This window comes from Cucurbita pepo, chromosome LG20, assembly GCF_002806865.2.
Source record: "Cucurbita pepo subsp. pepo cultivar mu-cu-16 chromosome LG20, ASM280686v2, whole genome shotgun sequence".
Taxonomy (NCBI): Eukaryota; Viridiplantae; Streptophyta; class Magnoliopsida; order Cucurbitales; family Cucurbitaceae; genus Cucurbita; species Cucurbita pepo.
Genome location: NC_036657.1, coordinates 2,651,572 through 2,676,824, shown reverse-complemented (window position 1 = coordinate 2,676,824; position 25,253 = coordinate 2,651,572). Strand labels below are relative to the sequence as shown.

Below are 25,253 nucleotides of genomic sequence, written 5' to 3'. Positions count from 1 at the left end.
AGATGTATTCAACCAAATGAGTTAGTAACATTTAGGTCAATAATATATATGTCTGAATGTTCATATATCTCAAGAATCCGATCAATTCAAACTATATAAGTTAAGTTGGATTAATTTTTTTTTTCAATTAGGCTTAGGTTGAATTTTTGGAAACTGAAAATTTATATCAATTTGTGGGTTATGGGTATATATATAGTCAGATTAAGGAAATTTGATAATTGTAACTTATGCTAATGATATTTGAGTTTAATGAGATTTTAGTTATCAATATAATATGTCCAGTAGATAAGTAACTTTTAAAAATAATTAAATAAAAACTCGAAAATCTAACCTAATCTAACGAAAAATAAAGGGGGGGGGGGGTTTGGGTTGGGTTGTGTTCAGGTTGCTCGAGTTATCAACCCAACCAATCCAAAAATTTGGACGGGTGTAAAAGATTTTCCCAAACCAACCCATGTACACCCTTATTTAAATACGTTTGTGTTGACTAATTAAAATTAATTCCAATGTTTTGATTAATTTTGAGCCTTCATCTAATTTAAAATCTTATTGGAAGGCGACAAAAAGAGCAAATTGATTATAATTAGGAAAGTTAGTATGAGTATAACAACACACCTTGGAAGAATATTTTGTGATGGCCCAAGTTTATGCTATGCGTACACGCTATTAATTATTAATTATTACACGAGAATCTCTCATTATCTCTCTAAATTTTCTTTTTTTAAAACAAAATCTTCTTCCTTTTTTATTTTATTTTATTTTTATTTAAGAATCATTTTCAATTGCTTTCAACCCGATTCAACTACACATAATCAAAAAATTTATATCATGATTTATTATCAAAAACATAATATTTTATCATATACGAACATGACCAAAATACTCTCACATTACTCATCTACGCTTTCACTGTGGTGCCACTGGCGACTATCACCCACAGTCAACCACCCATGTCCATCATCAACTATTACCCACCATTAGCAGCCAGCAACCACCGTCGTAACAACCGATCACCACCACCCATCGTCGGTGACCACCAACCTCACGCCACCACCACCGCCACATCGATCATCAACAATAGTCATCGATCGATCATAGTGTTTTAAAAACAAATTTAAACCTTGGTAATAACTTAAAATAATTAGTGTTAGGTTATGATTGAAAGAAAGAGGGAGAGAATATTAGGAGGTTTTAGGGTTAGGTTATGATGATTAGGTAATGAATGATGATATTGGTTTTTTATGTTTAAAACCAAACAAAAAGGTAAAAAAAACACAATCCCATGTTTAGCAGTGAGAATTAGGTTGTAGGTGAAGTCGTCAAATACAAGACAGCTTTATGTCCTAACTGTTAATCCAATAAACTATACTGTTCTTAAAGCTGTCTCTTTACAAAATTATTCCTAAAAGTAAATGAAAATGACAGAATTCGAACATACCACTTCATTTTGAAGTTGAATTTTGTCTCCCTTGCTTATTCTTTTAAGAGATAAAAGATCCCTATATCTATAAATTAACCTTAGTCTAAAATTTAAGGGTATAGTTTGAGAGTTATGGGGCAAGGGTTGGTGATATAAGTTAATGATGTAATTAATAATGTGGGATGCACGTGAGGAATGGGGCCATATGTTGCTTATGAATTATGGAAAAGAATGTGAAGAATCTTCACTGTTTCTTTCACCATATCTCTTTCATCTCATACTTTTCTCTCCCATTTCCATTTCCATTTCTTTATAAACAATCAATTATTGTCAAATATTTGTCAAAAGTTCTATTGATTACCTTCATGTTTCGGTCGCCATAACTTTCTCTTTTACGTTATTAATGAGAAGTTGAAAAGATTGAATTCAAGATACGTTGCTTTGTTTTTTAATGTGTTCACGAGGAATCAAGAGAGGTAACTTGTTCGTGATTTGGGATATGGGTATCAACGCAGGAACATAACTCAACAGATAAGACACCAGTTCCTTCGTTCAAGTTGAACAGAAAACGAATTTTTTGGAAAGAACGAGAATAGTTGGATCGAACCCACAAAAGGAATATGTGCAATAATAATTTGGACAGTTTTTGGTGCAGCTTTATATTTTTATTTTCTTGCATCTTTGAATGAAATGCAATGCAAAGGAGAAGACAAACTCAGGTTGTCTGTGGGAGACACTGAATTGGGTTGGTTTGGTACTAAAGCTGATGAATGAATGGGTATGAGGATGATGCCCCTTAGATATGAATGTCTATGAGTAGAAAGGCGAAGGGCAACCCCACATTATTTGGTGCTTTCCAAGCTTTTTGTACTGTTAGTATTCAACGCCTGATTCTGAATAGGAGGAGTTTTTTTTTTTTTTTTTTTTTTTAAAAAAAGGGGAGATGGGAAAATTGACCTTTCATTGAGAATGACATGTAGTAATTGTAAGAAACAGGACAGTATGTGTCCTAAAACCGAATGCCAAATCCCTTCTCATTAAATCTCCTTGTCGGATGCAACACTTTTACACAGCCAACAGAATCAAATTGCAGACACTCTCACTTCCCCATCTCCCTATGCTCCTCTCTTTCCATCCCTCTAATACTCTTAAACACACTTTTTTTTTTTTTTTTTTTTTTTTTTTTTTTTTTTTTNCGTGTCGTTAATAGGATCATATACCGGTTCAATTTTTGTAAATTTAAAATTTTGACAATTTGGGTACGATAGAATCGATCCGAATATCGAAACGAAATAAGGAAAAATGGAAATTTTTGGCAAGAGATCATGAATCAAAATTGTTGCAATATTATTGTTTGAAGTACTCTGTTAAATATGGGTAGTAAGGCAGGTGATTGGGCCCCTCGCACCCCATAGTTTTGTACACTTCTAAAATTTGTGGATTATTTTTTTGTTATTTTGCACTCGTAAAGTCGGTGTGTCAATTGGAGTTGTCCCCTTGTACATTTGGGCCCAATTTCAGAAATTATTGGGCCGGTAGCACTATGGTTGGGCTTTTAGCTTCTGCAAAAGAGAGGCCCTTTCTTTTCCTCACTATTTACATAATTGTCTTGGTCATAATTGATATATACATATTAGTTGGAAACCTAATTGGACCATAACACAACTGAGTTACGGTTAATATCTTTCGACATGTTTTTTTTTTGTTCTTTTTCTATAGGGTAGGGTCGAGGGCTTTATGTTAGCGTTTTAGGACAGTTCTGAAAAATTATTTTCTCTCCCTAATGACGAGAGGTGTTGAGTAAGATAAGAAGTATAAATATAAAAAATATAGTCCAATGTTTTTTTATATTTTATTTTTATACTTCTATTTAATTTATTTGGACTATTAAATATGATATAAATCAACAAAAACAGTAAATGTCAGTATTTAGAATATGAAAAAGAAAATTAGAAAGGAAATTTCCTTATTTATCCCTAAGTGGGGTCCACACCGTAAGGTGGAAAACAGTTGTGGGAGCCACGTTTTTACGGTCTCCGGTGGGTTTCAACGGCTCTTAAAAATTAAAGTTTTATAAACTGAATAGATTTTTTGTGGGTTTTATTATGAAATAATAAACAATTTGTATTTTATTATATGGAAAAGAATGGATTCTGGAGTTGGCAAATGTCCTACAAAACTCAGAAAAGCTCCCTCGCTGCAGCAGTTGAGCTGCTCCCATCCCCACCACCAACTCTCTCTCTCTAACATCTCCGACGAACCTCCGCTCCTCTCTCTCTGTCTTTTCTCTCCATTTTCCCTCATCTTCCTCAAATGCGCACAGGAACCAAGTGAAATTAGAGCAAGATGCCACTGGTCAGGGTGCAGGTCAAGAGCGAGTTCGGGCTCGGAAAGCCCCATCTCTACATGGAGGCCAATAATGAAGATCCGAAAGCCGTCCTCGACGGTGTAGCTGTTGCTGGTCTCGTCGGGATCTTGAGGCAGTTGGGTGACCTTGTCGAGTACGGTTTTTTTCTTTGCTTTGCTAACTTGTTTATCTACTATATTTGCTGCCTCGGTGGTTGCGAATTAGGTATTTTCCTTCAGATGTTCTTGTTTTTAGGTAGCTCTTACGTCTCGTACTGTATAATGGGTTAGTTATGCGGAGAGGGTACTTTATACAACATTTAAGCTCACTGGGATGGTATCATCGTATATTTAAGCTCACTGGGATGGTATCATCGAATTAGGTATTTTCCTTCAGATGTTCTTGTTTTTAGGTAGCTCTTACGTCTCGTACTGTATAATGGGTTAGTTATGCGGAGAGGGTACTTTATACAACATTTAAGCTCACTGGGATGGTATCATCGTATATTTAAGCTCACTGGGATGGTATCATCGAATTAGGTATTTTCCTTCAGATGTTCTTGTTTTTAGGTAGCTCTTACGTCTCGTACTGTATAATGGGTTAGTTATGCGGAGAGGGTACTTTATACAACATTTAAGCTCACTGGGATGGTATCATCGTATATTGTAGATTTGCGGGGGAGGTTTTTCATGGGTTGCAAGAACAGGTTATGACAACAGCTTCCAGAAGTCACAAAGTCATGGTTCGCCTCAAACAGATTGAAGCTGCTCTTCCTTCATTTGAGAAGGCAATACTAACTCAAACAAGTCACATTCATTTTGCTTACACAGCTGGTATGACTCAATTGCCACCTAAATTATATATAACTTGACTTAAACTTAATTTGTTTCAGTTTATAAGGAGCTATCAACTTGTTATTTGTGATTACTCTGGTCTTGATTAGAGATAACCTTGTCTGTTTATGTAGACAATTGTTTGTTCTTTTCCTTTGTAATTGTGTCTGAACAGTACAGTGTGCAACTTTTGTTATTTTCTTGTTCGTAAAAGTGAAAAGAGGAAGCGTTCTAGATTCCCCCCACAACACAGATACCGAATACCTTTTATAGGCAGCGTCCAGCCATACAGCCATTTATCTTACCTAATTTCTAACTTTTCTTCTATGTACGTGTGAGATTCCACATTGGTTGGAAATGAGAACCAAACATTTTTTATAAGGGTGTGGAAACCTCTACTACTAGACGCATTTTGAAAACCTTGAGGAGAACCCCAAAAGGAAAGCTCAAAGAGAACAATATTTGCTAGCGGTGGGCTTGGGCTGTTACAAATGGTATCAAAGCCGGACACTGGGCGATGTGCCAGTGAGGAGACTAAACCTCGAAGGGGGTCGACATGAGGCGGTGTGCCAGCAAGGACGCTGAACTTCAAAGGGGGTGGATTGGGGGTCCCACATCAATTGGAGAAGGGAACGAGTGCCAGCGAGGACGCCGGGCCTCGAAGGGGGGGTGGATTATGAGATCCCATCTCGGTTGGAGAGGGGTAAGGGTGTGGAAACCTCTCCTAGCATACGCGTTTTAAAAACCTTGAGGGAAAGTCCAAAGAGGACAATATCTACTAGCGGTGGGCACCGCTTGGACTGTTACAGTTTTATTTATATTATTATATGGTCTAAACACGTATATACATGAGTGTCTATATCTGAAGATTTGTTGTCCATATTACTGGAAAGAGAATACCTGATGGAGGCAATTTTTTGATACACTAACAGGGCGGGAGGTCCTATTAATAACTCAATACTGATCAAATTTAACTTCAGAACAATAGTGAGCTTAGCTTTAGTTAATCGTCAGTTTTGTTTTTCTCTAGCACCTATATTCAAGCATGCCGCTTTAGCCAAAACTTAGGTTCTATCAGGATCATGTTATCACATTTGTTTAAAATGATAAACAAGAAGTTTGCTTTATCTTGTTAAGCTTAAATCCATCAAAATTGACGCCTTGTCCAAATCATGACATCATGTAGTTACTGATTAACAACCTAAATTTTATCCAAAGTAAAAGGCCCAACATCCTGATTGTAAACTGGGTTTGAGTAGATGTGCTTTAGAGTGACATAAGTATAGTTTTCTATAACATTTTTTGCAACATTTGCATATTTGTATAATGTTAAGCAGTTACTTTGCAGGTTCTGAGTGGCATCCTCGTATTCGAACTGAACAAAATCACTTCATCTATCATGATTTGCCACGATTTATGATGGATGCCTATGAAGAATGTCGTGATCCTCCACAACTTCATTTGCTTGATAAGTATGATCAGTGTTTTAACTTTGTTTAGGTGCATCTCCTTGCTGAAAACGAAAGGCAAGCCTTACAGTTCTGTTCTTCTCTCCATCCAGATTTGATACGAGGGGTCCTGGATCTTGTTTAAAGCGTTATTCAGATCCAACGTTCTTCAAGAAAACATCAACCTCAGGAAAAATAAGCTTGGAGAAGGTTCGGAGTGACAAAAAGGCTCACAAGATCAAGGTTTGCAGTGAAAGTCTAGGAGTTATATGTGTTACGTGCACCTTTTGAAATAAATGATTAGCTTTTAATAAGGTTCAACTGCCTAAATTCATGATTGAATTTACCGGCCTAGAGCTAGCAGATATTGTTTGCTTTGGCCCTACTTATCGTCATCAGCCTAACGGTTTTAAAACGGGTATGGCTGACGGTGATACGTAAGGGGCCAAAGCAGAGAATATCTACTAGCAGTGGGCTTGGGTTGTTACACTTAACTGTAAGCACCAGTAACAACAGGAGTCATTGTGTTAATTAATATTCTTGAAATCAAAGCTTGGCCCATTCTTTTCTTGTTTTTTTGTGTTTTTTTTTTTTTGGTTTGTTAGTGGAATACATCAGTTTTGTTATTATAAAGTAGTCATTATGACCAATAAATTAACAATGCAGAGAAAGAGATCATTGGTACACAGTGGAGAAATGATACATGGTGCATCAATTTCCAATCTTAATAGCAGGTATACTAACTAACGATTAGCTTTGAGCGTTTCTTCTTTAGTTGAATGGATCACCGACAACTTTTTATGCAGCTTGCAGTTGACCTCCTTTTCAAATGAAGGGGCGTCTCTTTCTCAAACTGCTACAGCTGATCGGATGATGAAATCAGATGCTGGGGACTCTTTGAATTCTTTTGATTCTGGAACAGGGTCAGGATATGCTGGAAATGTTTTGAAATTAGGTTCTTCCTTGCAAACTAAAGAACAGGAATTTAGGGAATCTTCAAGTCCAAGTTTGATGCAGTATAGTGATGCTGCTGATTCAGTTCTCCCAGATGAACAAAGTAGGATTATGGACGATAAATTTCAATATGCACCAGAGGATCAAATCGATTCGAGTTTCTCTTCTCATGTCACATGGGACGAAAAGGCAGAAATATTGAAGCCCAAGAATCAGCAGGATGTTAGAGAAATGACAGAAATAGTGCAGTCAAGAGGTCTAGAGGATGTTAGAGAAATGGTAGAAACAGTGCAGCTAAGGACTGAACTGGATGTTAGAGACATGGCAGAATTTGTGCACCCAAGGTCCCAACAGGATGTTAGAGAAATGGCTGAAATAGTGCAGCCAAGGACTCAAAAGGATGTTAGAGATATCGAAGAAATAGTGCAGCCAAGGACTCAACAGGATGTTAGAGAAATGGCAAAAATAGAGCAACCAAGGACTCAGCAGGATGTTAGTGAAACATCTGAAATTGTGCAGCCAGAGACTCAGAAGGACGTTAGAGAAACTGAAGAAATTGCGCAGCCAAGTTCCCAACAGGATATTAGAGAGATGGCAGAAATTGTGCAGCCAAGGACTCAACAGGGTGGCACAGAAAAGGCAGAAATGATGGAGCCGGGCAGTCAACAGGGTGGTAGAGAAAAAGTGGAGATGGTGGAGTCGACGAATCAACAGCATGATAAAGTTAAAGATCAAGAATATAAAGTTCCTGTACCTCAATCTTCCCTGGATCCATGTGAAACGGAAGGCCTTTACCTTATAAAGGATGAACAAACGAGCACGCTAGCTAATATTGGTCACCCTTTAGAATCAAATTACGACAGGAGTGTGTTTGATGAAATTGGAAGTGAAACGGACAATTATATGGATGCACTCAACACAATTGAGTCAGAATCTGAAACTGACATTGATTGCCAGACTAAACGAGAAGTAGAGCCATGCACATCCAATATAAAGTGTGAAGTAGTAGATCCAATGCATGACCTCCTTGAATCTAGTTTAGGTCCTGATATTCCAATTCTTAACCAGAGCAGTGAGCCTCTTGTTTCTTCAGATGGTTTTTACCATGAGCAAAGGCTTGAAAACACCATGAAGGTTTCTAGTCCTGACCGTCCCCTAGTAACCGACCCGCATGGCAAAGAAAGTTCCACAATGGAATCTGATATCACTGATTCCTTCCCTCCAGGCTCCAATTCTAGTTTAGAGGATCAATCTGGAATTAAATTATTGAACAGAATACATGAATCTGAAAAGGTTTCTTTCTCCAGCAATCTTTCAGATAAGTTCTGGACTAATGGTGGCTTGCTAGGACTTCAGCCATCAAAGCCTCCTTCTTGGGCCGTACCAAATGCTGCTTGTGAGAACTCAAGTAAAGGTGAAAAACGTGGCCCTTCTGATCATGCACAGGAAATAAAAATGGATAATTTTCCAGAGGTTGCTATTAATATTGAAAAGGATTCAACTTCTAATAAGTCCTCATTGCACGGTGATGATCGTTCAAGCGATGGACCTAGTTATGCTCATATGAATAATGTGGTAAAAAGAAATGTGATAGCAGCAGCTGGAATTGCGCTTCCAGCTGTACCTAATGGCAATGCCATGCCTACTCAAACCATTATGGAGAAAGATGAAAACTCCAATGAAAATTCTGGACTTAGCCATCAATTGCTTGTAAATGGCTTTCATAGAAAACTGACGCTACTACATGATGAAAGATTTGAGGCTACATGTATGAATACAGATGGTGCAGGGAAGAGAAATGGCTCCCAAGATACTGTTTTTGAAACAATGTATGAAAGGACTTCCACAGAGCAATTAGCCAGTGATTCTTCGTCGGATTCATGTCCTTCGCCCCCACTTGATCACATGAAGATCTCTTTCCATCCTGTCTGTGGTTTTGAAACTTCAAAATTGAAACTGAGATTTCCTGATGGCAGTGATGGTCGCGGAAGCAATAAGGACATATTTCCATCCTTTCAGTTGGCCCCAGAGGAGTCTATTTCTGTGCATGAGATTGGCTCTGAGTCTGATGATGACACATTCTGCAGATCATCTCCATGTAGGTCTGATGATTGTCTTAGTAATCACTCTAAGTCAAATTCTGACCTGTGGGAGTCTGATGACACTCCAGAAACCACAGGCAAGAACTTGTATGATGTGCACCACATGCCACAGACGGAGTCTTTGTCTACATCATTTGAGCTTCAGGGAATCACAAAAAGCGGCATCACTATGGCCGATGAAAGTGAAAATTTGAACGTTAAAAAGGGCATGGATGAATCTCTTTCTGGTCCATCTCTTGATCTTCCATGTTTTGACATTGCGAACCCTGTAATAAGTGGAAGAATTAGGTCGCAATGTTCAGATAGCCCTACTCCAGCTCCGCCACCTCTTCCTCCTGCACAATGGTGCGTTTCAAAAACATCCTTAGATGTGTCCGATGGCCAGAAGGATCTATCTGCTCATTCAAAACAAGTGGAACCAGTCTGCTCGCAGCAAGCGCCCAATGCAAACAAGTCAAATGGCAAGGTAAATCGTACTTTACATTGGCTTTTTTTGACAACAAACAAAAAGCCAGCGAAAAGGATTTAAGATGTGGGAAACCATAATTGCTTATGCGTTGATTATTGAATGTAGAAGCCAAAACAAGTGATAGTGGATGGTCAGAAAGAACTAAACCACATTGGAAATGACAAAGTGATGGATTCTAGGGAAGATTTCCTGCAACAAATTAGAGCAAAAGTAAGCACCTTCCTTGCGTTTTTGTTGAAAATTAGTTTCCCCTTGTTGATTTGGTTTGGCTGGATATTGAATTACCCTAATGCAATGTAGGCTATCATGTTCATGGTTAAACACCATAAATTTTTAAAGTACATATCATGGTTTCCTTTGATGAAATGAGTTAGAACTAACATAGTTCTTGTTATTAACCAACCATGTTATCCCCAGTCATTCAACCTACGGCGCACAGTGATTGAGAAGCCCAGTACTCAAACTGGACCTGCTACCCACATCAAAGTCACAGCAATTTTGGAGAAAGCCAACTCAATCCGCCAGGTTCTTCACTGTTTTTGTTTTCCTACAATCTGCACTATAATATCATTATACATAAATGACTCGTGGTAACCATTGAGAAATTTCTCAGGCTGTTGGAAGCGACAATGGTGAAGACGACGACGATTCATGGAGCGATGCCTAATTGTAGATATGAAACCAAATTTTAGGCGTTGGAAAACCTATGTTTGAACATACTCGCAACAAGCAGCAATACAGCCAGCGCACACAAAAAGCCTGAAAATGCTTGTAAATTGGATTGCCTGCTTCATCTTCCCAGTCAAGATTTCATCTGTTCATGATCCTGAAACAAAAACGTTTCTATCAATCTACACGAAAATAAACAAATAAACAAATAGTTGCATTCCATGTAGGTTGCTAATTTCCCCAGTGATCTATTAAAGAATATAAAGTTCCTTTCAAAGTCTTCAAAGAATCATTCAAACAAATATTTGGGTCAATTCTGCAGAAAAGGAACAAAAAATATACAGAATTTGATTGCGTGGATTGGCCAATTGATTGACCAAGAAAGAGCAACATTTGTGTAAGCTAAGCCAGTCTGGATTATACTCTGTATCCCATTCATAGATATGATCTATTACTTATATTTCTGCCATTCTAATCCATGTGATAACACACAATCTTCAATTTTGTAGATCCTTAAATTTACTTTACAAAAATTCTTTTTCAATAATTTCTTGAAGAAAATAAAATAAAATAAAATAAAAGGGTATTGTTTTTTAGTAATGAAAGGCCAGCTATTATCCACATGGAACTTAAACCAACAGCTAACTCTATCAAAATATAGGTTTTATTATAAACTTTTGTTGCACAATTAAAAGGTAATTACTTAACTAATTCATTACTTATTTAATTATTATGGAGTTTTATATTTAGATTGAGAGCCAAACCTCCCAACTTGCAGCACTGATTGGAATAAGCTATGAATTAAAGAATATTTAACCAAAGAAAGACTTAGTTTTGTTGCTTAAAATAAGCAAAGTTGGGGTCAATCAAAAACCTATGCATCACCCAACATGGGATCATTTTATTATTCAATTTTCCTATTCCATTTCATTTTTTCTCGTTTCAAAACAATCGTATATCAAAATAAAATTGACACCCACAAACGATATCGTATCATACACTATGATTAAATCTCTAATTTTAAAATTTTAAAAAGAAAAAGGGTTTTGTCCCTACATTATATTAGTGGGAAAAAGGTGTTTGAGAAAAGAGGGTTACTTTCATATTAAGTATATATATTATATATAAAAGATTACTTTATTAAAGAAAATCCCCAATTTTCAATTTTCGTTTTTTCCTTTTGTAATCCATTAATGAAAAGCTGTTTTGAACACTTTTTTTTAAAATAATAATTATAATAAACTTCAAAGTTTAGCCACCAAATGCATGCATTAAAAACTAAGGCAAAAGGTATGACTTTTAATGCGAAAAAGGAAACCCAATATCCAATTTAAGTTTATTCAATAAACTCTTTTAGATCCAATATAGTTTTGGAATCTATAATATATATTGAAAATTTGGATAGAGACCCACCATTAAAGTATTTCCCTTTATTAAAAAGTAATGAACTTTATAACTAAATCATACGTAATTCAATGCTTATACATATATATAAAAAGAATATATTAAATTTATAATAAGGTTTTGGGTTAATTAAGCTTTATGTTTGGAAAAAATTAAAAGTATGGAATAATGAAAAATATAAGTACCCTATCTATAAGGCTACCAACAGTGATGTATAAACTTTTGAAGGCATCTGTCCCTCGTTTTATAATTATTTATTCTTTCATATTGTCTTTTCAAACAAGTTGATTTTATTAATAAAATAAAATGTTATTAATTATTATAAGAAAGATAAATAATTAATAATCTCTGGAAATCTTAATCCCAATTTCCACGAGATCCAGTTCACATATTACACGACAAAATCATTTTATTTCAACTTTCTTCATTCGTTCATTAATTAATTAATTTTTTTTTTATTTTTCTTTTGTGTTGGAGAGTTGAGGGAGAGAGGTGGAATTTTATATTCACTTCAATCCTCTCTCTCTCATTTGACTACCTCAAATAATCCCTTAATTTTTTTTTATTTTTATTTGGGTATTTGTAAAAATATTATTACATGTAACGGATTTATAAATATAACTTTCAACCGGGTTACCGAACAAATTTGATAATCATCTAAAAATATTAGAAAAAATTAATTTTTGATCACGAGATAATAAATATAAGTCAATTATTATTAGGATAATATTCGTGATGGTTTATTTAGCTCCATGAAACTATAAAATTAAAAAAATAAAAGAAATCAATAAAAATATACTTTTTTTTTTTATAATTATTATATAAAAAAATGAAATAGATGATAATAATGATGTAGTGAAGTAATGATGTGTACAAAAAGCTCATCTTCAGCTTTTCTTTTCCATCCCACCAACCTCTCTTATTGGCGGCTTTTGTTCTTTCAATTTCCAGTTTCCATTTTTTTTNAAAGCACTTTTGGGTTTTGACTTTGTGTATATAAATCCCCATATTTCCAATTCCTTCTTCGAAAAAAAGCTGAATCCCAAAATCAACGATTCTGTTCTGTGTGTTCTTCTTCCTATGATGATGGCAGAGAGAAAGAAGAACGATGAAGATCAGGAGGGAGGAATTAAGCTGTTTGGGGCCACTATTATGTTGCATAACAACCGGATACTTAAAGAAGAGCCCAACGATTCAGATCAACAATCGACAGAAAAAAGGCCTGACAAGATCATCCCCTGTCCGAGATGCAAAAGCATGGACACCAAATTTTGTTACTTCAATAATTACAATGTTAATCAACCACGCCATTTCTGTAAGGGCTGCCAGAGGTATTGGACCGCCGGTGGGGCCCTCCGTAATGTCCCTGTTGGAGCCGGCCGCCGAAAAACCAAACCCCCTTGCCAGACTTTTGGTGGGTTGCCGGAAAATTGCGTCTTTGATTCTTCAGGGATCGTGGCGGTGCAGCCGTTTGAGTTGGAAGGGATGGTTGAGGAGTGGCATGTCGTCGCTGCAGCTGCACAGGATGGGTTCCGGCAAATTTTACCGGTAAAGCGACGGAGGGGTTACCAAGACGGTCAAATCTGTTGATTATTCTTCCCCTGTTTCTTTCTTTTTGTTTTTTGTGTTAAGAATTTCGATGTGATTGAGGGGAAAAAATGGAAAAAGAAACGTGTTTTGTTGGTGTTAGTTTTGTACAAATAATACAGACTTTGTTTAAACAACTTTGGTGTCTAATTTTTGTTTTTGGTGTCTAAACATGTTAAAAGAACTCTATTCGTATGGGTTCTCCGATTTTGGTGACTAAAAACTGATCTCCACCATAACCAGAGGTAAAGAGGGAGAAGACAGACAATTTCTTCTTCCTTTTTTCTTTCCCCAAATCCGAGGTTTAGTTAATTCCGAGGGCTTTTGACAAACATTATTAGAGGATCTTACAGGAAGTGAGGGAACATGTTTTGTGGGAATTTGTTTTGGTTTCATATGACAACAATGGTGTTTCTTTTTGCCCCTACTTTTATCTTCTTTCTTTCTACCTTGTACCAGTTTATCCATCTATCACACTCAAAGTCTAGTTTGAGGTCTGCATCAATTTAAGTTCGTTCGTGTGTATAAATATTTAGAAATTTATTCGACGCAATATTAAAAGTGTTGGAAAAACAACGAAGTATTCTTTAGAAGGATGTGAAAAACTCTTTCTAGTAGACATGTTTTAAAATTGTGAGACTAACAACAATATGTAATGGATCAAAGTGGACAGTATTTGATAGCGGTGGACTTAGGTCGTTTACAAATGATATCAAAGCTATGCACTAAACGATGTGCACTAGACAATGTTGGATCCATAAGGGAAGTAGATTGTGAGATCTCACATCGGTTAGAAATGGGAACGAAGGGTACGGAAACCATGAGACTGGCGCTTATAAATGCGTAGAAAGGGCAACGTTTCTCCCTACCAAATGCGTTTTAAAACCATGAGACTGGCGCTTATAAGGGTGCGAAAACCTCTTCCTAGTAGAAATATTTTAAAACCGTGAGGTTGACAACGATATAGGTCACAATAGACATATCTGTTGCAGTGAGCTTGGGCTCTTACAAAAAGTAGGATAACCTATCGAACACTTTTTAATTAATACAAAAAAATCTATGTTTGCAAAGATATCAAAAAAGAAAAAAAAAATCCGACCCACAATGATCTCTTCGACCCTCGAAAATCAAAATAATTTTTAAATTCAAGATAAACATTCATCTAAGAGAATGGACATTGCCTTGAATATTACTTTATATATATATATATATATATATATATGTATATGTACATTAAAATTTAAAAAGAAACATCCTGGTAGCCTGGTGATTACTTCTTGACCTATGCGTGAATACTTCAACCAATTGACTGACGTGCAAGAGAATTGAGATAGCTGCCTAATCCTATTTAATATTTTCAATTATTAGAAGTCAAAACAACTTGGAAGAACAACAAATTCTTCGTCGCTACAATGAATAGACCAATTATCAAGAAACACGACCATAACAACTCCTACTTCATAGCTAATCATCTACTTGGTTCATCAATGTCGCTTTTTATTCAGCATCATTATTGTAGTAAATGTAGAATTAATTAGACTTAATTTCTCCTTGATTAAGCTTTTTACATGTGACAAGCTTACATTCAATCTATAATATACTTAACTATGACAACACAAATAATCTGTGATATTCTCTCATATTTGCAACCGGCTGATTCTTCAGCGTGGTTAAATTCTACTGCATAGAGATAAGGCTTACTGCTATAAGCTAGCCACCGGGGCAATTGAAGACGGTTCTTGTTGCTTGAGGGTGTCTGCAACATGAGCCACCACGCCAGCACCAGCATTGTAAAGCCATTCGTTTTTCACCTGAATTCATTATACATTTCATATAAGAAACAGAAGCAGAAGAAACAGCACGAAACAGCTTGAAATAGAGCGATCAGAGACGAACGTGGATGTTGTTATGTGCAAAGAATGGCCAGAATGAGGAATGAAAGCTGACATCAACTTTTATCCATCCCAACTGCTGCAAGCCACGAATCATCTCCTCTGGAAAGAAAATGTGACATTGAGCAAGGAAACAATCATCTAATAATCACCACGTTTAAACTCCTACTGGAGTTGGGGTTTCATACCTTCCATGATTTCATGATAATCCACCGTGTTGTGTGTGGTTGGTGATTTTTGGGCTGCCTCCTTTGCTTGAGCTGCTTCAGGGGGGAAATGGGGACCAGCGGAGGAAACAGGAGGACAGTATTCTACGTCTACAACATGCTTGTAACCAACCAATGATCGGCGAGGGGGCTTCCAAGAATTTTAGAAGATGTCAGAATGATAATGTACATTGCTCCTAACTAGATCATGTGCATACACACACACACACACACACAGAGAGACATTCAAGAAGGAATTCCCTAGTGTCAACGACTCAATAATATCTATTCTCAACCCAATCTCCTTCAGGATTTCTCATCTCTCTATGTTCTTATGATTAGAAATGCTTTCAATGATGATAAAATGGAAACATACGAAAATCAAGTGGCTCATCACCTTGATAAGTTCATTTTCTCTCCTTATAGATGAAGTGCGCCAACCAACCATATCTATTCAGTGTTTAAAAGAGATAATGGTTAATGAGCCATATAAGAAAGGATCAACAAAATAACAGTAAAAAGAACAAGGTATAAGGCATGCAGTGGATACGATCATAAGCTACATTGGCATAAAGAACGCGGGATCGAAAAGCACCAAGCGCAGATCTGCAAAGGGGAAAAAAACAACAGAGTGACCATTTTGTGACATCGCCCAACAAAAAACAGGGCGCAAACAAGGGGCCTCCACAAACTGTACAAAGAGTCTAACTTACATGAATTTCTCTTTTTCACTAGCGGATGCCATTCTTAATAGAAGAGGTGGTTTATCAGGTTTTCCATCGGTAAGGAATAGCTGACTACCCGTTCGGCCTACAACGATAGGGGCTATTGGTGGAGCCAGTTTCTCTAGGAAGGGAACTCCCAGAAGAAAAGGAAGCTAAGAAAAGAAAATATTAACTTAGTGTCAGTCAAGTACCGAATTATAAATCAAACTACAACTGTTAAGGGTCTCTTATGATAACCAATAACACTCCAAAAAACCAACCTGCTTTTTACCTCTCACTCCCAAGTGAGGAGTTGCCAAGGTGATGAAACTGATTGGCTCTAGTCCTGCAACCACACCTTTTTTTGAAGAACTGCAAGGATCGTTTGGTATGCTACTAGACAATGAATCTGAGTTATTGTAGAGTACAGCAATAGCATATCTCGCAAACAAACCACCAAGTGAATGAGCCAAAAAAGAAATCCTTTTTAAGCTCTCTGTTTGTTGTACCACTTGCAAGACCTGATTGCCAGACAGATCATTGTTGAGTATTAATGAAATTACATGTACCTTTCAATGAGCTAGAAACTGTTTCAAGAAATACATATCGGAATGGATTACAGCCTACCTCATCAGCTAATCGTTTGCCCGCCCCATCAATTCCAGTGAAAGTTTTAGTAAAAGTATTTGACGAACTTGCTGCAGATAAATGAAGGTAACTGAAATATAAGATAAGCATCAACTGTTCACTAACTGGTTACTTATTGATGTGCCTATTTAGAAGCCTAATTCATTATACACACATCAGATTTTTGGGAATAATAAAGTTTTAAAGAACAGTAACGATAATTCCCAAAATTCTGAGCTTTCCTAACATCTCGAGGAAATCCACATCCATCTATTACTTGCTAACAACAATTCCGAAGTCATAAATTAAACGCTCATGTTGATGCACCTGAATTTTGAAAACATTATAACACGTACATGCTTATAATACATTGGATGGTGACATCCACCAGTAGAAAAAAGAACTTACCATATATTAAAAAGTTCCTTCCAAGACGCCTTTTTAATTCTGCTTCGAAGTAATTCCAATCACTTGGGCTGCATAAGAAATGCATTAATCAAAACGGGGGTGGGGGAAGCTTCTAGCTGATAGCTATACAAATCTTGATAGAAAATAAGAAATATGATTCCCTTTTAATCTTGTTTTATAACTAGCGATCATAATGTTTAATCAATGGATACCTAGCCATGATGCCATGAACAAGAACAAGAAGATGATCAGGCTTGTTTTTCCCATTCCCTATGCTACTTGATGATGACAATGTTCCCTGGGTTAAAGTACTCATGGCTTGAGGTCCAAGGTCAGGTAATCTCCAGCTGTGATTCGAGTCTGAAATTCATAAGATTTGCTGATGTCCATCAATGAGATGTAAAAGGGAAAAGTATGTAACCAGCTCAAACCAAAAGAAAAATGGAAATCCAGCATCCAAAACTAATAGTTATAAAGTTCAGACAAATTCAAACTGCTGTAGATTACAGACTTCGAGCTCATTGGAAGCAGGAATAACCGAATAAGCAATATTATTGGTTCTGAACCTGTAATCAAAATTCTAGCAGTGCCTTCCTCAAAAGGAAGTTTCAAATGTGGTGTAGCCTTGGATGAACAGTTTGTAAGGAACTATTAGCAAGTAGAAATAAGTCTATATGACTATCGAAGTCACAGCACTGCATTTATATTCTTGACAGAAATAAAACCTTCATTTTCTCATCGATGAATACGAAATGTACGGAGAAACTACAAAACATGAGCTTATCTATTGATTGCATATCTAATTTCATAGATCATCATACAAACACATACGTTCCCATGGAAGGAAAGAGGCATTTCTCCTCATCCACCAGGTTTGCATTATCTTCTTCCCATCGACAATCCTATTTTACTTTATCTTTAGAAAGTATAGTTTCGTAACCAGAATCCATGATTAGGTACAGAAGAGTGATAGTCCAGATCGAAGAGTTGGCGAATTTATAGGGTATATGAAATTTGGAAAAATCGATATCTAGGCAAAACCAGAAAACCCATTCAGATTGCTGTCATCTTCACGATTGGAAAACATCGTGAAGAAAAAACAAAAACAAAAACAAAACAAAACCCAATTCCCTTGTTCCCTTCACAAACTCATGAATCAAAAGAAAAATAGCGAAGAAGGAGAAGGGCAGAAGTACCAGTGAAGGGAGTGGAGGAGGAGGAGGAGGAGGCGGCGGAAGAGGAAGAAGAAATCGACGACGTCCCTACAGGTCCATGAGAAGAATTGGTTCTTTGAGTGCCAAAAAAGGGGTTGAAGCAGCAACAGCGCGCGTGAATGAAAGGCGCCAATGCCATATATTTATTATACGAGAAAGAGAGAGAGGGTTAGGAGACAGAAGGAGAGGTGTCCGAATGGAGTCAAGAAGAAGCCATAACGTTCCTTATCCTCTTCGATGATGAAGGCAAGAGCCCATACGGCCATAGGCGGAGAGAGAAAGCCGTGAAAAAATCTGTGCTGAATCAGTCGCTGTTCTTGGGCGGACCTCGACCTGCATTGGCTATGATCAAAAACCCCCACACCTCTAAATCATTTCTAATGGAAACAACATAAATCTACTACCCTTCAACTTACCTCCTTCTTCTTTGTCTCCTTCTTAAAAATGGTCGGATTAATTTCGATTCTTAACTTCTTTCTTTTTTTTTTTTTTTTTTTTTTTNATTCAATATAAATTTGAAATTAAATTTCAAGATAGACTTCTCATATTTTTTTATTTAATTTCCAAAATTCAAAATACTATTAGCAATCGACCAATGAGAATACAGAACCAATGTCCTTTTCACGAGCCGCTGTCTCAATGTACACCTCACCATTTCTACTCCCCTTCATAATATTTGCTTCATCTTTCTTTTTTTCTAAATTTTTATGTTATATTTATTTTTCAATGCATTTTTAAAAATAAAAAATAATACTTTTAATTAGGTTCGAGATAAATCTAGAAACATTAATAAAGTACTTGGAGAATATTAAACTACACATCTCTTGCTCATTTACACATATTTGTACACACACACATATATATATATATATATATTACAGTGAGTACACATATGCATTCAAGTAAAAAAAAAGAGGCTAAATTATAAATAAAATAACTTTCAAGGTACTTAATTAAAAAAAAATTAAGTACATTATTCAAAAAATACACAAACTTGCATTACATAATAGCACAAGAATGCGGATTCTCATCACTGAACATAGCACCAGCTTCTTCATCAATAGTTGAAAAGGGTGGCTCTTGATGATAGCCGTAGTCGTCAGCATCGCTGCCGCTGTAGTTGTAGCTATTATACTCATGGATGGGACTCATATTGTGCTTGTGAAAGGAAGAAGAAGACAGTGAATTGTAGGTGATGATTGGCTTAGTTTGAGGCTGAGGCTGAGGCTGAGGCTGGTGGTGATGCTGAGGAGAGTTGAGGTAATGCTGGTAGTGGTGGATGAAACCATGGTACTGCGGGTTGTAAGGGTATGGCCACAGCTCTGCCGTCCGCCCATTCCGCCGCGCTGCTTTCAGAATCTTCTTTTGCTTTGCCCACCCCATCACAGTCACCTTCTGTATGCTTAAATCTATTATCACATCATCCACACCTGATCATCATAACCAAATAACAATTTTACTACTTTCTCCACAAAGAGTTTCAAGATATTGATATTTTGATATGCTTTCAATGCTATAGTTCAGAATTACACCATTAGTGAAGTTGCGATTCGGTCTCTAAACCTTTTCTTTTTCGTAACGATTTATTCTTTGTACAATCAAATAACTTCTCTATGTGTTTGGCTTACCTGGTAGACTTTCCAGAGCTTTTCTTACTTGTTTTTCACATCCCGTACAGTCCATGTGAACTCTCATCTCTGTTACCTGGTATAAATTGAAGAACAAAAATCCAAACATGTCATTCACATAGTTTATATAAAGTAAAAAGAGGGGGGAAAGAACACTAATTAAAAAAAAAAAAAAAAAGTTTCATTTTCAATGCCCTTCACGTTTGCCGGTTCATCATTTTGTAAGAATCAAGATGTGTTTGAAAAGTCATTGATATATGGGTCCCTGCTTATAGATCATGTTTCATCTTCATGCATAAAATGAGGAATTAACTAGTTTTGTAAACATAATGCATATAGGGCCTTAAATAAAAATGTTTAATGCTAAAAATAATGATCTGAACTAAATGATAACGAGTAGAAGACTTAGTCTAATCCATTATTGTTGGAAACTCATGAGAATTAAAAATAAATAAAGTCGAAGAATTTTTCATCGACTTGCATATAATATAACTAATTGCATTAGAAAAAAAGAACTAAAAAAATGAGACCTTAAAGATAAACATTGACTTGTAGTTACTACTGATGTGTGAGTCCAAAATAATTTGTTAATTACAAAGTACCCACATCATTGATTGGTACAGAAACCAGAAATCCAATACATCTCTCTTTAAAGCAAGAATAACAGTTATTATAAAATATTGAGAAATACACATATACAAGGAAAGGTTATTTTTAACACCAATAAAATATCAAAAAGTAACCTCTACTTTTTCCTAATAGCTTAAATCCTCAAAAATATCTCTTTTGAAGTTAGTTTCAATTATACTCCTAAATTTAAAAGAATTCTTGAAGTTTGAAGTTTGTTTCATAACAATTCTTAGTAAATTTATTTTTCATTAGATCCATAGATCCATAGGCAGAAAGTTCAATCTTTTATGTGAATAAATATAAACACATAGAAAAAAATAAAAATGTTGTTAACCATATATCTTGTTGTCTTCCTCCTTTCAATTTCAAGCCTCCTATCCTTGTCCTTTCATTTACGATTTTTTCTTAACTCTATCCTCCAAATTTATTTTCGGACACAAACTTTGATCCACGAATCAGAACGACAAAAACTTGAAGAGTTGTTTCGAAACAAACTTAAACTTTTCAAAGAATCATATTGAAACCAACTCTTTAATTTAAGGATAATTTTGATAGTTTAAACTTCCTAACAAAATGTCTAGTTTATAATAATTATTTTGTTTTCATTTTTTTTAATATATTATTCTGTTCATACCTTCCCCCCTGAATAGACCACGAGAAAAGGATTTGGGGGCTTTTTCCTAATAAAGTGGTTGGTTGATATATTATTGTTTTTAATTTTAATTTTTTATATTAATCTATTCTTACTTTCTCACAAGAATGAACCTCACTGCATACTGTGAGGTTCGTTCAAGGAAAAGGATTTTGAATGCCATAGTATCAAAAACCTAAATAACAGACACAGCTTTGTTCCAGTTGAAACTTTTGTGCTGAAGGATGCTGACAAGAAAAGGCTGGAGAGTGGTTTTCCCACAAAACTTAAACGTGTTTTAATAAACTAAGAATTACTCAAAAGGAGAACAGCCAAACTAGAGGGGAACTCTTTTTCAGAAAACAAAAACGTGCACGAATCCAAAAGGAAATGTAAAGTGAACAACATGGCCTGCCTAAGATTATTTCTTAGCCTAAAAAAATAGATTTCTTCGTCTAGTAAAAGAAAAAAACAACCAAACCAACACAAACTCCAAAGCTTCGGACATACTCCGAATTTAAAAATATGATAAAAATTGAAATACTTTTACAGTTTCTCTACTATATTTAATGATACAAAATTATTAGTCACACTGGATCAGTCTCCTCAAATATTTTATCGTTCAAAATATAAACAGACATCTTCTTGTGATACTTTAAATGAAACTTCACAGGGCAGACAGATATAGACCAGAAAGTGAAAGATACTAAATTAACAACATAGTTATAAACAAAACTGCATGAAAAGCTATAAACTCAAAAGAAGTCTTCCACGAAAGAGAGAGAGAGACTTACAGTCATGTCTGTATAGCAATTGAAGAGGGTCCTGAAGAAGCTTTTCTCCGAACAGAACAAGTGTACAAGGAAGCTGAAGGGAAGCAACAGTCAATTTATACGCATTACAACAAGCCTCCCTCTTTATGTCTCTATGGAACATTGGTAGAAAATACAAGGCAGTTACTTAAAACAGTTGCCATGGTCAACACCTGCAAATGCATAAGAAAATCATTTGTCAAAGACTTCGTAATTCACAAGTCTTCGCTAATCGCTAGAGAAGTTTTAAATCTAATTTCACGACATACTTAGGATTGTCACAATGACCAATTAATTATAAAGCTAGTGTCGTCACCACATCTTCTTCAATGCCATTCTTATATTTTTTTTTAATTAAAAGAAACTAAAGTCTTCTATCATAGCCTCATATGTAAATTGTGTATTACATTTCCACGGCATTTCGTACAAGCATCAGTCTCTTTGTTATGGGAAATGAAAGAAAAAAGAAAGTCAAGTCCCTCTTTTGTATGGATACATATTTCGACATGTATACGTGGATAGTAGATATGGATGCACTAAACAATATTTTATATCCAAGCAAGTGGTGATTGACTGTGCTTAAAGTGCAAGAAAGTGCTGAACGACAAGAATCAGGTAAATGGTTGCTTTCTGGCGTGTACTAAAGGTAAACTGAAAATCTCTTTTAAGTTGCTTTTGCAGGTATTAAATTATTAAGAACAAGGAGTGTATTGAACCAAATTAGTGTAATATCCTAATTCCCTCCCTTCTCCAAATTGACTTGGTAAAAGAAAAGAGCGTTGTTGTGTTTTTTATTAATTGGTAGCCGATTCCTCTTGTCTTTTTGAAAAAGTTGCAAATAAAAATTGAAACTTTGTGGTTTCATTCAGTCAATATCTCTCCCTAAATAAATAACTATCATCTTTTTTCTTTATATCATCCTTTTTCCCTTCAATCCTTTCTTTTCTTTATTGATTCTATCTACAATTGTGAAAGAAATTCATTGCAAGAACAATGCTTTAAATCGAGTTGCTGTTCTGACAAAAAGAAAAGAAAGGAATTTACCTTCAGGAGAATCGTTCCAGCTGCCGGAAATTGCGAGAGTTGAATCATTGTCATTGAGAGAGCCTCAAGACAAGACAAGGCAGAAAACAATTAGATGGTTTCAGAACAACACAAGGAGTTGCTTTCTAGTCCAATTCATCGTCTGTTTTGCCAGCCAGAAATCCAAGCAATTGCTATAATTTTAAACTCAAGTTCTTCCTGCATTCATAGATGAACGCCCCAAATCTTTATCAGCCAACAATATCAAACGAGGGATGCATCAGGCCACGCCAATTCGATACATCGCGCCAACTATTTCCTTGTAACTCAAAATATTGAGAATCATCGTCTAAATTATTAACCTCACTCTCATACTCTTACTTCTTTTCTTAATCACTCGCTCACTGTGGCCAGCAAATCAATCCTCACTTTCTCCAAATTCTTCCGCTTACCACTGCCATTTGAGATTGATTTCAACTTCATATACTGAATCGCAAAATGAGCACTCTTCACAATATTCTATTGCTATACTATCGGTAGCGGTTGCCGCCCAGTCGTCGTCAGAAACCACTTCATAGCATACTGTAACAGAACGATGCCTTGCTTAACACTTCTCTCGAGTCTATCTGCTTCTACTTTTGAGGAAGATGGTGAGTAACTTGCAGCCCGCCCTAATGAATCCACAATGTCAAACACTGGAAACTCATGCCCCTTCAAATCCAAAATATCGACGACTCTGAGAACCATTCTGTCAAGTTCATTAAGATCACATTCGAGGGTCGATGCAACCTCCGACATTGATAAAGGACGATTATGCTTACGCATAGAAACGTAAGCACGAGCACCAAGTATTGTGAACCAATCACCAAGTCCATACTAATATCCTAACACTGCTTGATATGGAAGCAGAAAATCCTAACCTAAACGTAATATCATCATGAACTTTTTAAGCCTCAAAGATTTTCTTGGCCTTATAATTTTAAACGCTGCCCGAATATAAGGTTCCAACGCGGACGAATGTGCCCTGAACAATACCGCAGGAGAGGAGAAAATCAGGTTGCCGGGAACATCATCGCGGAAGATGGACCTGCCGCGGCAATTCTTACAAGAGCCGGACATCGGAGAGACGATATTGGAGGCAAGAAATTCAATCCATCAGTTTGGGCTGTAGTCTTCTAAACTGAACTGCGCGTTTATGGGCCCAAATTATACAAATTGGGCCTTCTAATTTCATTATTGGGCTTGTAAAATGGAAACCCAAAAATGTAATCTTCAATTTCGAAAATGCTCAAGCCATATAAAAGTGAACTTCTTCTCTCAATTAGCATTTATAATAATATATAGTAAATACAAAATTAAGTATCTAATAAAATTTTAAACATTCACTAACATTTTGGATATGCATGGATATACTTATAAATTAAATAGACGTAGGATCTTACTATCCACCCCTTCAGGACCCAATATCCTTGCTGGCACTCGTTCTTATCTTCAATCGATGTGATGTCACGTTAAATTGGTAATTAACTATTTAACCAAAACAATCTTCATATTTATTTAATCTGAGAAAAATGTAAAAGAAAAACAATTAACCGAAGAATTAGGGTTAAATTCAAGCTCAATTTTTTTACCATTTTCCCCTTGTAGATTAAAAAAAAACAGTCATATGGGAGATGTCATAAATAATTTATTATGATTATTTCAACAGTGACTCTCTCAAATAAAAATTTATTAAATTATAAACATATATGATGTGTGGTCATAAATTAGTGGGGGAGATAAAGAAACAGTATTTAAAAATTATTTTATCAAGACACTAAAATGTATTACCCTTTCAATGAGTCTAAGCGATTAAATTCTCCAAAGGCCGCTGAAAATTCAAATACATATATAATATTGTAAAATAAAGCAAATAATAAAACACCTAATTTTGGTGAAGTTCCTATATATATTATATAATATATAAGAAAATAGCGGACTGAATCAAAACATTGAGATAAATTAAATAAAAAATATATTTTATAATAATCAACTTTAATATGTAACAATTTAATATATATATTTTAAAATTTGAAACAATTTAATTGTCAAAACCAACTTTATGTATAAATACTTAAAAGAGCCAATTTTGAAGAAAAAGAAGAAAAGTCAGAGGCCATCTCACCAAAAAGAACCCCATAAAAGAGTCAATAAAAACAACTATTGCCCCTTTGACGACATTGCCACGTGTACACCCAACAATATT

At 35.7% G+C, this 25,253-nt stretch overlaps 4 protein-coding genes across 9 annotated transcripts; 2 read left to right on the top strand and 2 right to left on the bottom strand.

Annotated features, from left to right (window-relative positions):
* Window positions 1-3,552: 3,552 nt before the first annotated feature.
* On the top strand, window positions 3,553-10,711 carry LOC111782960 (protein SCAR3-like). 4 transcript variants are annotated; one of them, XM_023663822.1, is made up of 9 exons: window positions 3,553-3,921; window positions 4,437-4,600; window positions 5,949-6,072; window positions 6,162-6,291; window positions 6,715-6,782; window positions 6,855-9,570; window positions 9,682-9,783; window positions 9,991-10,098; window positions 10,187-10,711. In XM_023663822.1, exons 1-9 carry the CDS (start codon window positions 3,767-3,769, stop codon window positions 10,238-10,240), a joined length of 3,621 nt encoding a protein of 1,206 aa, XP_023519590.1. In that variant the 5' UTR covers window positions 3,553-3,766; the 3' UTR covers window positions 10,241-10,711. The 4 variants fall into 4 exon arrangements, with proteins under 4 accessions (XP_023519590.1, XP_023519589.1, XP_023519591.1 ...); XM_023663821.1 differs by having other exon boundaries at window positions 9,679-9,783; XM_023663823.1 differs by lacking the exon at window positions 3,553-3,921 and having other exon boundaries at window positions 4,468-4,600; window positions 5,938-6,072; window positions 9,679-9,783.
* A 1,907-nt stretch (window positions 10,712-12,618) lies between these two features.
* Window positions 12,619-13,370, top strand: LOC111783292 (dof zinc finger protein DOF1.5-like). The gene has a single exon (XM_023664214.1). The coding sequence runs from the start codon at window positions 12,727-12,729 to the stop codon at window positions 13,234-13,236; it is 510 nt and encodes a 169-aa protein (XP_023519982.1). The 5' UTR covers window positions 12,619-12,726; the 3' UTR covers window positions 13,237-13,370.
* Window positions 13,371-14,664: 1,294 nt separating this feature from the next.
* LOC111783483 (putative lipase C4A8.10) lies at window positions 14,665-18,716 on the bottom strand. 2 transcript variants are annotated; one of them, XM_023664415.1, is made up of 12 exons: window positions 18,701-18,716; window positions 18,267-18,617; window positions 17,283-17,430; window positions 17,071-17,138; window positions 16,663-16,733; window positions 16,317-16,556; window positions 16,045-16,208; window positions 15,882-15,937; window positions 15,729-15,781; window positions 15,314-15,482; window positions 15,130-15,227; window positions 14,665-15,044 (listed from the first exon to the last, which is right to left on the bottom strand). In XM_023664415.1, the coding sequence occupies exons 2-12, from the start codon at window positions 18,421-18,423 to the stop codon at window positions 14,937-14,939; spliced, it is 1,332 nt and encodes a 443-aa protein (XP_023520183.1). In that variant the 5' UTR covers window positions 18,424-18,617; window positions 18,701-18,716; the 3' UTR covers window positions 14,665-14,936. The 2 variants fall into 2 exon arrangements, with proteins under 2 accessions (XP_023520183.1, XP_023520181.1); XM_023664413.1 differs by lacking the exon at window positions 18,701-18,716 and having other exon boundaries at window positions 18,267-18,676.
* A 471-nt stretch (window positions 18,717-19,187) lies between these two features.
* LOC111782652 (heavy metal-associated isoprenylated plant protein 28-like) lies at window positions 19,188-24,241 on the bottom strand. Of its 2 annotated transcripts, XM_023663446.1 has the most exons (4): window positions 23,030-24,241; window positions 21,968-22,158; window positions 19,913-19,988; window positions 19,188-19,714 (listed from the first exon to the last, which is right to left on the bottom strand). In XM_023663446.1, exons 2-4 carry the CDS (start codon window positions 21,971-21,973, stop codon window positions 19,284-19,286), a joined length of 513 nt encoding a protein of 170 aa, XP_023519214.1. In that variant the 5' UTR covers window positions 21,974-22,158; window positions 23,030-24,241; the 3' UTR covers window positions 19,188-19,283. The 2 variants fall into 2 exon arrangements, with proteins under 2 accessions (XP_023519214.1, XP_023519213.1); XM_023663445.1 differs by lacking the exons at window positions 21,968-22,158; window positions 23,030-24,241 and having other exon boundaries at window positions 19,913-20,281.
* Window positions 24,242-25,253: the final 1,012 nt, after the last annotated feature.